This window comes from Pristiophorus japonicus, chromosome 2, assembly GCF_044704955.1.
Source record: "Pristiophorus japonicus isolate sPriJap1 chromosome 2, sPriJap1.hap1, whole genome shotgun sequence".
Taxonomy (NCBI): domain Eukaryota; kingdom Metazoa; phylum Chordata; class Chondrichthyes; family Pristiophoridae; genus Pristiophorus; species Pristiophorus japonicus.
This window is the reverse complement of record NC_091978.1, coordinates 222480386-222493261: the sequence shown is the minus strand read 5'-3', so window position 1 is coordinate 222493261 and position 12876 is coordinate 222480386. Positions and strand designations below refer to the sequence as shown.

General features: G+C 47.4%; 1 protein-coding gene across 1 annotated transcript in view; it reads right to left on the bottom strand.

Moving 5' to 3' along the window:
- LOC139229846 (collagen alpha-1(XXV) chain-like) overlaps positions 1-12876 on the bottom strand; it is a 321691-nt gene that overhangs the window by 192232 nt on the left and 116583 nt on the right. Inside the window, exon 24 of the mRNA XM_070861466.1 lies at positions 5132-5182. Coding sequence (XP_070717567.1) covers positions 5132-5182 — 51 coding nt within the window. The remainder of the gene's footprint in view (positions 1-5131; positions 5183-12876) is intronic.

The following is a 12876-nucleotide window of genomic DNA, read 5'->3' as shown; positions in this document are numbered from 1 at the left end:
CATTCGCAACTCCTCAGATAATGAAGTAGTCCATACTCGCATGCAGCAAGATCTGAACGAAATTTCTACTTGGTCTGATAAGTGGCAAGTAACGTTCGTGCCAGACACATGCCAGGCAATGACTTTTTCCAAAAAGAGAGTTTAATCACCACCCCTTGAAGTTCAATGGCATTGCCATCGCCAAATCCCCCACCATCAACATTCTGGGGTCACCATTGACCAGAAACTTAACTGTATCAACCACACAAATGCTGTGGCTACAAGAGCAGGTCAGAGGCTGGGTATTCTGTGGCGAGTGTCTCACCTCCTGACTTCCCAAAACCTTTGCAGCATCTACAAGGCACAAGTCAGGAGTGTGATGGAATACTCTCCACTTGCCTGAATGAGTGCAGCTCCAACAACACTCAAGATGCTCAACACTATCCAGGACAAAGCAGCCAGTTTGATTGGCACCCCATTCAATACTTTAAACATTCACTCCCTCCACCACCAGCGTACCATGTCTGCAGTGTGTATCCTACAAGATGCACTGCAGCAACTTGGAAAAGGCTTCTTCAACAGCACCTCCAAAACCTGTGACCTCTACCGCCTAGAAAGACAAGGGCAGCAGGCGCATGGGAACACTACCACCTCCAAACACCCCTCCAAGTTACACACTATCCTGACTTGGAAATATATTGCCATTCCTTCATCGCTGCTGGATCAAAATCCTGGAACTCCCTCCCCAACAGCACTGTGGGAGTAACTTCACCACACGGACTGCAGCAGTTCACCACCACCTTCTCGAGGGCAATTAGGGATGGGCAATAAATGCTGCCCTTGCTAGCGACACCCACATCCCACGAACGAATAATACATTTTTTTAGAATATACTTCATTTCCTTTTGTACTACTTCACTCATTTCTTTGTATCGAGCTGGATCTCCCACCTATCTGCCCACTCCACAAATCTGACTATCATCCTGCTCATCATCTGCATTCTTCTTCCCAGTTTGCCACGCCCCCTAATTTTGCATCATTAGGAATTCTCAATACCATCCCTCTTGCAGTTATGTCTAAATCATTTACATAATAGAAAATAAGTGGTTCTACCATAAATCCCTCAGGCGCACACCACCCATATCCCACCTTTACCTTTTATGTTGATAAGCAGTCTTATTTCGTACTCCCTCTTAGCCTTCCTAATCGTTCTTTTTGCTCCCATTCTGTACTTCATTATATTTCTCAGTTTCTTTTATCATATCCATTCTATATTCATTGTAAATTGTTTTTTAAACCCTGCTTTTTGCTCTCCCCACTATTTACCAGTCTTTGATGCACCACTTTACTCCTAGTCAAAATGCATTTAACTCATACCTTCTTCATCTTGTATTGAAAATCTCCCACAGCTAGTCTGCAATTTGACCTGCCATTTTTTCCAATCCATTAATCTGATCCACTTTCACCCACACTGACATTTTCCGATTTCAAGTTCAACACCTATGATTCCTCTTTTCTTTATCTATTTTGAACCTGAAATTAATTAGGTGAGGGACTATATTTTCCAAGTGTTCTCCTAACTCAACTCTCTATGAAGCCCAAGTGTGTCCAATACTAGAATATATATCTCAGGAGGCAAAACTGTGGTGGATGGAGTTCAAAGTGGGAAAGTGTGAGGTCATCCACTTTGGGCCTAAGAAAGATAGATCAGAGTATTTTCTAAATGGTGAGAAGCTAGAAACTGGATGAGCAGAGAGATTTAGAGATCCAACTACAGAAATCACTAAAAGCTAGTGGACAAAAAAATAATTAAAAAGCCTAATGGAATCTTGGCCTTTATCTCAAGGAGGCTGGAATACAAAGAGGTGGAAGTGATGTTACAGCAATGCAGAGCTCTGGTTAGATCCCATCTGGAGCACTGCATTCAGTTCTGGGCACTGTACCTCGGGAAGGACACATTGGGTGTGGAGGTGGTACAGTGCAGATTCACCAGAATGATACTGGGGATTAAAGGGTTAAAATACAAGGACAGATTGCACAGACAAGGCCTGTATTCCCTTCAATATAGAAGTTTAAAGAGTGATCTCATTGAGGTGGTTTAAGATGTTTAGATGATTTGATAGGGTAGATAGAAAGAAACGATTCCCTCTAAAGGGGGATAACTTTAAAATTAAGAGTTAGGCCATTCAGGGGTGATCTCAGAAAGCACTTCTTCACAGAGTAGTTTCACACAGCAAGGATAAAAAGAGGTTTACTTTGAATATAGTGGAGATAGGACACAAGAAACTATAGGGGGCCGAAATTGCTCCTTTCCTTAAGGCCAGTAAACACCGGAAATCGGGGGCCACGCTGCGAAGTGTAATGGCCGCCGACTTTTCGTGTAATGGCCGCCATTATCAAAATTCCGCTCCTGCGGTATCCTGCCGGTGACCCGCTCCGCCCCTACCGCTCCACTGCTGCCGATCCATGCTAAGTGCACCATCACAGTGTGCACCGCCAATGTACCCTCTGCTCACCGCCCCCCCCCCCCCCCCCCCCACCGGCCCCCCACACCAACAAACGGCGAAATTCCACCATGAAAATCTTCGGCTTGCCCGGCAGTGTCAAAACAAGCTTTTTCACAGTAGTCCACTGAGGCTGAGGCCTTCTACAATGACGGCACGGCTCCCCTTAAAGGGGAGGACCTACTGCCGCAGGCACCATGTTTTTTTTGTCCGACTGCCTTGTCGGCCCGACAATTGTGCCCTCGGGTTCGGCCGGGCTGCCAACAGGCAGCCTGGCACCCCCCTCTTGGGTGCCAGGCTGCTGGCCCGGCCGAAACCCTCCTTTGTAGCCCAGTGGACCGAAGTTTAAAGATCACACATGCTCTCCCCTTTAAGAGCTGTGGTGACACGGCGCCATGATGACATCATCTTGGCGGTCACTCCGCACCGTCCCCAACTTCTGTCCCTCTACTAGTGTCACCATTGCATATCCGCCCCCATTAAGAGCAATTTCCAGATCTGAGTGAAAAAAAAACAAGGAGCGGAATTTCGTTCAAGAGGCCACCTCAACCACCGCGGCGATAAAAACCACAGAAACAGGGTGCTTGCACCCCATTTCGGGCGGGGGGCAATTTCGGCCCCTTGAAATCTGGAACTCTCTCTTCCAAGAAACTGTCAAAACTGAGATTGGTAGATTTTTATTAGGCAAGGGTATCAAAGGTTACAGAACCAAGGCGGCTAGATGGGGTTAAGATACAGATCAGCCATAATCTAACTGAATGGCAGAACAGGTTTGAGGGACTGGATGGCCTACTCCTGTTCCTATGTAGGAGTCCCTTCAAATACTTGTCCCTCGCTCTTGAACAGGATATAGAAAAATGATTGTTATCTGATAGCCAATCCTTCTCTCATCTCTTCTGGTGTACTTCCTCTTAGAGGTGGGAATCCCGCTGGGAATACGCAGTGCACCTTTAATGAGACCTAAAATGGATTGGACGGATGGGTGGAAATCCTGAGGATCCTGGCCATTTTCTCTCAGGACCTCAAAACTGGGAAGCTCCTTAATTACCTCAATCTTTCCACCCTCCTATAATATTCCATTCTTTTAAAACCCAGTCCTGCTGTCATCTAACTGCACCTTCCAGATCAACACAATGTTCCCTAGCGATCTTCACGGTTAGTGGCCTCCTGTATGATGATCCTTAAACTAAAATACGTTTGGATATTGTAAGAGCGAGTCCATCAGTTCTCACACTCAGCGTTAAAGAGTGCTCCTGCTTTTGTATTAACTGATGAATTCTGACCTCCATTTCAGAAGTTGTTAATTTTTTTCCCCCCAATTGTTACAATAACACCTCTGTGTAGAAGTGTAGTTCTTACAACAGGTTTGGTTGAAATACCATTGAATATACAGCCATACTGCCTTGACATGAAAAGGGTAATTTCATGAGTTCGCACTGCCAGCATATCTGTGCAACCTTTTCAACCATTTCTTTTCTTCAAATCTTCCCAATGAGCAGAATGATATAGAAACGTAGAAAATAGGTGCAGGAGTAGGCCATTCAGCCCCTCGAGCCTGCACCACCATTCAATAAGACCATGGCTGATCATTCCCTCAGTACCCCTTTCCTGCTTTCTCTCCATACCCCTTGATCCCCTTAGCCGTAAGGGCCATATCTAACTCCCTCTTGAATATATCCAATGAACTGGCATCAACAACTCTCTGCAGAAGGGAATTCCATAGGTTAACAACTCTGAGTGAACAAGTTTCTCCTCATCTCAGTCCCAAAAGGCCCTTACCCCTTATCCTAAGACTATGTCCCCTGGTTCTGGACTTCCCCAACATCGGGAACATTCTTCCCGCATCTAACCTGTCCAGTCCCGTCAGAATCTTATACGTTTCTATGAGATCCCCTCTCATGCTTCTAAACTCCAGTGAATAAAGGCCCAGTTGATCCAGTCACTTCTCATATGACCGCCCAGCCATCCTTGGAATCAGTCTTGTGAACCTTCGCTGCACTCCCTCAATAGCAAGAACATCCTTCCTCAGATTAGGAGACCAAAACTGAACACAATATTCCAGGTTTTGGGAGGGAGCTCAGAGGGTAGGGCTATGGTGTCTGAAAAAATATGGCGGAGCAAGAGAATGGGAATGAAGCATAAATATCCATATTTATCAATAACTGAGCCCTTATTTTATAAACGAAAGATGCCATCATATTGCTCATTTTGAACCTTTGTCCAGTCTCTGGAACAGGTCTGAAGTGAATCTTGATTACATCACGCATAGTGCTGATCCATTGAGTACACAGTTGCCACCTTATTATGCTTCAATTAATATTAAGTAGCTTTCGGCACTTTGCACTGACTTTAAAATGTTCTGGAAAATTATTTGAAGGGCATTTTGGAAGAACTCTTCCAACCTTCCAGACCAAACCCAGAAACAAAGTCCAAGTAACTGGGGAAATGAGTGTTTTTGGTGGGAGTTGGCCACCTTTACAAGCACACAGCAAGGACATGGTAACAGCAGGATTCCGTTGAATGAAAGAGGTAACGTTCATGCCTGTAAGAATAAACTCCGATGACGTACGGCTTTTAAGAACATTCTCATGCCCTTCAAGAAGTAGGAATTGTACATGCGGACTCTCAAAACAATAACTTAGACTTACCATCGGACCTGGTGGGCCTTGTGAGCCAGTGGGCCCTGGGGGTCCTGCAACCTGTACAAATAAACAACAGTTCATGTAAGACAGTAATCAGCATGTCTATATTTTTAAAAATCAAAATACCATTTGCCAACTGCATTTTTTGTGTATTTACACGATGCGTGTGGTTGTCCAGCAATAACATTAAAAAAACCTGTATTTATACGGTGATTCTAATGTGATGATATATCCCAAAGGCCTGACAGATCGGAGAATGAAACAGACACTGAATGGGAGGGAAAGGACTCGGTAGAATGGAATTAAGAGTTTGGCCAAAAAAGTGGATGAAGAGAAAAGTCGGGTGAAAAGAGAAAGCAGAATGGAGGAAGTAAGAGGCAGTGGTTTTGGGAGGGAGCTCAGAGGGCAAGGCTATGGTGTCTGAAAAAATACAGTTGCCCATGGCGGAGCAAGAGAATGGGAATGAAGCAGAGATCAATGTCAGTGAAGCAAAGATTGTAAGGATTAGGCCTGAAGGAGGTCACTGAGGAAGTATAGAGTGCCTTGAGACATTTGAAGGTGAGAACTGTTCTGTTTATAAACTTTACCAATGTGTAAGACTTGCCACCAGGGGGCGCACCTGTGGGAGACTCAAGGGTCACTTGCACACCCTGGGCAAGCAGGTATAAAAGGCAGTCTACCATGCTGCTTCCTCATTCTGGAGTTACATTAAAGAGACCATGGTCACAACAGTTTGAGCTTACAATATACAGTCTTGTGAGTTATTCTGAACATAACAAGAACGATCTTGAAGTTGTTTTCTCAGGGCACAGAGAGCCTGTGTGGCTGAGGGGGCCAAAAGGTGATAGAGGTGTGGACTTCTCAGTGTTAAAGATCAAGGGCTGCAGCATTCTGAACAAAGTGCAAATTGTGGAGAGAGGAAGTAAGGAGACTGGCTCAGAAAACATTAGAGAAGTCAAGCTTCCAGGTAATAAAGGCATGGATTACAGCACTGGTGGCAGTGGGAGAGATAGGGTTACAAAAGGTGATACCTGTATTGCAAAGCTGTGGCGGGTGCAGAAGAGGAGCAGAGCAAGTCGGAGGAAAAAGATAGCAGCCATTTTGTACACACGAGCAAACAAGTTAAATTAGAACATAGCAGAAAATAATGGAAAAGAATGGTAAAAGAAAATGGGTAACAATATTAACAAGGAAAACAAGGTATAAGAGGAGGCTAGGAACATTTGTCAGCAATATCCTATGGGGTTATCCTGATTGGCTGCTTTAACTTTGGCAGAAAAACAACAGCAGTCCCGTTTAAGAGTCTATCTTGGTGTTCTGTCGATCATCTTCTGCCAGTAGTTATTATGGCTAATCAGGAGAGCCCCAAGGAAATTCAGGCAATTCAAACATATAAGATACTGAGTGGGCTCGACAGGGTAGATGCAGAGAGGATGTTTCCCCTCAGGGGAATCTAAAAGTAGGGGGCATAGTTTCAGAATAAGGGGTCGCCCATTTAAAACAGAGACGAGGAGGAATTTCTTTGAGGGGGTTGTAAATCTTTGGAATTCTCTACCCGAGAGCTGTGGAGGTTGGGTCATTGAATATATTTAAGGTGGAGATAGACAGATATTTGAACGATAATAGAGTGAAGGGTTATGGGGAGCGGGCAGCCCAAGATCAGATCAGCCATGATCTTATTAAATGGCGGAGCAGGCTCGAGGGGCCGAATGGCCTACTCCTGCTCCTTTTATGTTCTTATGTTTATGTAGACGGAATCTAAAAAGACTTGGGAATAATACAATGTAGCCTGTAACAGTGTAGGTGGAACCTTGGTTTTAAATAGTGGTAAAAGGGGAATTTAATAAGAGGTACTCACACCCCTTTCATGTGTACCTCTGACCATAGCCCCATAACATTTACTCCTACCTACATGAATATTTACCCCAGTAAATCAGTATTCATTTCATGATATCCTAAAGGTTTTATGTATGCAGCTGAAAGCAATCATTATATCTTTCTTTGAGTGAAAATTCTCATGTGTTAGCAGTTCTTAATCAATAGCAAATATAAATATTAATTGGTGGATTGAGTGGTGTTGGATTGTTCACATTGTTGGTTCTCAATAAGGCAACATCATCACTGAAATGTATCATATTTATTTATTTAGAAGCCTAGAAATTGGATATGGCTGAAAACGAGCAGTGTCATGGCCCAGCACGATTTGGCTGTGCTCATTCAAAATGGTCCAGTCAGCACGCAAAATTCATGCTGCCTGCTCATTTACATGATTGTCGTGCTGATCTCCGTGCTAAGCGTGCTGCAAATTGGCTTGCCACTCAACAGGTGAGCCACTGCTGCAACACTCCCATCTCAAACCTTGCACACACTGACAGCTATTCAACTATGGTAGGCACATCACCCAAACACTTGCACTACACTCACTGACACACTTTTCTTTCTCTTGCAGGCCAAGGTGACTCACAACCGTTGAGTTGTGACAGATGGGAAGTGGCCAAGCCACTTTACAGGCCTTGAGCCAACTGGAGGAGAGAGTGCTTGACATCACTGGAGGGGAAGTCACTGCGGCCGTGGCAAAGACAAAGTTGAAGCCCTTGGGGACAATACAGTATGCTCATTCCTAATCCTTCTTCTCACGTCCCTCATCCCACAATGCTTTCTCACTAACTAGCTGCTGATACATGGATATCTTGCTTTCTCCCCACTCCCCTCACCATAACCCAACTCTTGTGCCTTTCTGCTTCCAAGATCTGCCACCAGCACAGTCTGTCTGCAAAGTATTGGAGGAGAGTGGAGATGAAGGGGACGACACACCGTCACTGCATCTGACACTCGCAGACACCAGCTCAGAAACTGGCACTGTGCAGAATGTAGAGAACAGTATTGATGCTAGATCTGCACAGGGTGAGGCATCGGACACGAGTGGACTGCAACAAGGCCAGGGGGGGAAGGGTAGCTTGGGGGCCAGCTCCCCAGAGGGTGAGTTCCCGTAAGCGTTCTGCTGCACAGGACTCGGATGGTGTGCCCTTCAGAAGATAGATGATGGCCATGCACACCGAAATGCTAAGTGCAATTGCAAGCCTGTCACAGTGCTTCTTGGTAATATCAAGGAGTTTTTTTTTATTCATTCATTGGATCTGGGCAGTGCTGCATTTATCCCTAATTGCCCTTGAGAAGGTGGTGGTGGTGAGCTGTCTTCTTGAACCACTGCAGTTCTTTGTAGTGATTTGGTACAACTGAGTGGCTTGCTAGGCCACTTCAAAGAGCAGTTGAGGCAATCTCATTTTTGTGGGTCTGTCATCACATATAGGCCAGACCGGGTAAGGTCAGCAGATTTCCTTCCCTAAAGCACAGTAGTGAACCAGATAGGTTTTTACAACACATTTCATGGTCACCATTACTGATACCAGTATTTTATTCCAAATTTATTTAATTAACTGAATTTAAAGTCCCCAGCTGCCATGGTGGGATTTGAACTCGTGTCTCCAGATCATGAGTTCAGGCCTCTGGTTACTAGAACACTAACATAACCACTATGCTATTGTACTGGCTCCAACATTGGATGGGGCTTTGTGCAGAGCTTGGAGCCCATGATTTCCAGGCTGGAAGTGATGGACAACTCCAGTAGAAAACTTGTGGACCCAACCATGATGCTGCGTGTGATGGGCAATGTCGCCGCTTCCATTACAGCATAGGCAGAAGCCACCCAACGTCTCAGTGCTGGAGTGGAAGCGCAGACTGCTCTCCTGCCGGCTCGGCTTGCTGCCACATAAGCTCAGACTGCTGCCAGCATGGCTGGCTTTATCAGTGTCAAAAGGGGCTTGCAGGGTGTCGCAGGTCAGCAATCTGTCCTCCAACTGATTGCTAGGAATGCTGAGATGCCATCCCGGGGGAGTGGCAGTGGGTCTGTGGAGCAGGGACCTGCTGTCCTCGTTCAGGATGATGGTATTCCTCTTCCCATCACTGCTACTCCATCATTGCCATTGCCCTTGCCGCTGCCTGTCAGACTGCCAGATCAGACTGCTGCCGTCCATGCCAAGGTGCTGCAATCTATAGCCGGGCCTTCTAGGTCCACAGCTGGTCGAGGTCGCCCTGCAAGGCCCCACGAAAACTCAGCAGCCTTCCACCAGCCGTGCTGCAGCCACTGGGGGAAGCAGTGCATAGGAGCTTCAGAGTCGGAGAGGGCACACTAGTGACAGGCACTAAGGGATTGCACTAAGGTGATTAGTTCATATTGAAATGTAAATTGAATAATTATAAATGTATTAATTTTGTTTGGAATGTTTGTTTTGTGGTGGCTCTCATTTCAGCTTTGTGTCTAGGAAGACGCTGTGATGTTCCGTGACAGAGGGATGGCAGGATGGGGATCGAATCATAGAAATTTACAGCACAGAAGAAGGGCTGTGGTTGATGGGGATGTGGTGAGCAACCGGGGTGAGCACTCAAATCGGAGTCTGATGAGGTGTTCATGGAAAGCCCATGCAGAAGAGGGATTTGCTGCCTGACTCCTTCTCTTCCTCCGCCTCCTCCTCCTCCTTTTGCTCTTGCTCCTCTTCCTCCTCCTGTTCACAATTCTGGTCACCATATTATAAAAAGGATATAGAGGCACTGGAAAGGGTGCAAAAAAGATTTACAAGGATGATACCCGAAATGCGAGGTGTACCCATCAGGAAAGGATGAACAAGCTGGGTCTCTTTTCTCTTGAAAAGAGAAGGCTGAGGGGTGACCTAATAGAGGTGTTTAAATTTATGAAATGTTTCCATACAGTAGGGTCAGAGGCCGCGAAATTCGGTAACACCAGGCGCGGAGGTCCCGCCCTGCGACCTGTATTCGGGGCACCGTCCACGGGAGAAAGTGCAGCACAAAATACCCCACGATCGACAAACAAGAATGGTAAGATGACCATTTATTTTTTCCTGGCTCATCTCCCCTTTAATTTTTTCTACTGTGCTACTGGGTTTTTGGTCCGGGCTGAAAGCGGGTCATTGTGTATGGTGATGGTGTCGTCATCGCCGGCGCTTCATAGCGGGGTACTACGGGTTACCATAACCGCCCACGGAACTTCGTGAGAGTCAGTAGCGGTGTCGTACCCTGGTGAAAAGTCGTTTGTGCCCGTCGGGGGGGCGCTAACAAGCCGTAAATGCCCCAAAATCTTCCCCACAAGAGAGTGTTTCCATTTGTGGGGAAGAGCAAAACTGGAGACCATCAATATAAGATAGTCACCAAGAAATCAAATAGGGAATTCAGAAGAAACTTCTTCACCCAGAGAGTGGTGAGAATGTGGAACTCTCCACCACAGGGAGTGGTGGAAATGAACAGTATAGATGCATTTAAGGGGAGGCTAGACAAGCATTGAGGGAGAAGGGAATAGAGGGTTACGTTGATAAAGTTAGATGAGGAAAGACGAGTGGAGGTATGAGTGGAGCATAAATGCCGGCATGGACTGGTTGGGACGAATGGCCTGTTTCTGTGCCATATATCCTATGTAATCCTTTCCCTCATCCTCTTCCTGAGGTGGTTCTGCAATCTCTGCCAGCAAGAACTGCGCCCTCATGATAGCCAAGTTGTAGAGGATGCAGCAGACCTCCATGATATGGAACACCCATTCCACCGAGTACTGGAGGGCTCCTCCTGAGCGGTCAAGGCAGTGGAACTGTTGCTTCAGCAGTCCGATGGTCTGCTCGAAGATGTTCCTGGTGGCAGCATGGCTCTTATTATATGAGTGATGGGGTTTCGGAGGGGAGTCATGAGCCAGGTGCAGAACGGATAGCAATTGTCTCTGAGCAGCCACCCTTTGGTTTGATGTGGTGGTTGGAAGATTGCTGGCACACTGGTCTGGCGGAGGATGATGGAATCATGACTACTGCCAGGATGGTGGGATTGACCATCAGGAATCATTGGGCGTGGTCACACAACAACAGCACATTAAGTGAGTGGTGGCCTTTGCAGTTACGGAAGATCTCACAATTGGTATACGGCGCCTGCAAAGCCACGAGTGTGCAGTCGATGGTGCCCTGCACCATCGGGAAGCCCGCTATCCTGGCAAAACCACATGCGTGCTCAGCCTGTTTCTCTCTGCTCAGAGAGAAGACCATGTAGTCCCTTCTTCTGGTGTAAAGAGCCTCTGTGACATCCCAGATGTAGCAATGGACTGCGAACTGTGAGATGTTAGTTATGTCTCCTGCTCCAGACTGAAAGGATCTGATGACGAAACAATTTAGGGTCTTGAGGGCCACTGGGAGAGCTGTGGTCACCCTGCTCTCAGTCTGCAGGTCTGGTTGCAGGAGGTGGCAGAGTTCTGTGACCACCTCCTTGGTGAAGCGGAGCTTCCTAATACACTGTCCTCGCTTAAGTGGAGGTCAGACTAATGTTCTCTGAAGTCTCTCTGAAGGCCTTCTGTTGCAAGCCCTCCTGCAAAGCAATCATTTGCCGCAACTGCAAGAAGGAAGGACACCAGACAAACGACTGTAAAGAGAGCAAATGCTGTAACCTTTGTGGTCAGGCTGGACATCTATACAAGGCCTGCCCCAAGCGGAATTTCAGCTATGCGCAGGCGGCAAAGAACATGGTGACACGTGAGGAGAAAGCTGAGGAGTGCAACACCCAAGAGGAGACCGACACCGCCCTCCTCTCCAACACACCGTGCAAACACACCACTGCCCTAGTCGACACTGACCGAGAGGAGGTAGGCAATGCCATGGCAAGCCGCCAGACACTAGCACCCAGCGGTGAAACTTCCCCCCCCGCCCTCCGAGACACCGAGTCCATGGAAGAGGAGGGAGCAGAAGCAGAAGGAAAACAGGAATGGCAGCTCAACAAGAAGAAGGCGGCCTGCAAGTCAAAGGAAAAGGGGCCTCCTGCAGAAATGAGAGGCAAAAGACGGCTACCGTCCATGACGGACAGCAGTGGCTGCAGCTCATCCAATGACGAAGGGCGAGGCAAAAGCCCTCACTACCACCACCAGCAGAAGAAGAGGCAACACGTCAATGCGACCAGCGCAGTCCAGCTCCGGAACCCCGGGAGCAGTGATGTCACCGATGCACCCCTGCTCCGGATTTCCCGAAGCAACGGATGAAACCCAGCTCCGGATCTCCGGGAGCGACGAAGCCACCAATGCACCCCCGCTCTGGATCTCTGGGAGCGACGAAGTGACCGATGCACCCCAACTCCAGAACGCTGTGAGCGACGACACCACAGGGGATGCACACAAGGAACAACCAACAGCAGGTGAGGGCAGCCCAGTTGACATGGAGGACCCCCCGTCCACACTGTTGGCGTCCCCTGGTCGAACCATCCCCAAGGCAGAGGGCAACCCATATCTCAGCCAAGGTGCAGTAGAAAAGTTTAAAGTTAACCTATGTATACGGGAACAGGCCACAGGGCCAAAGGACTGCGTGATCTAAATGTAATTTTTGGACTGTAACCACCAATTTAAAAATGGGCTTAAAGATTGCATCCATTAACGTGCGTAGCATTAAGTCAACTACGCGATGTGTTTCCACCTTTGGGTACCTTGCCAAGGTCAAGGCAGACCTGCTATTCTTGCAGGAGTGCGGCCTGCCGCACTTCAGCAGTTACCGGCAGTGGTCGCAATGGTGGTCCCACGGACCATCCGTTTGGTGAGGAGGCAACGATTGCCGTTCCTCCGGTCTGGTCATTCTGCTGCGGGGAGGCCACTTCACCATCACTGAAGTTAAGGAGGTGGTGGGTGGCCGCCTCCTCGTAGCAGATGTATTGTATAAAAATGTTCC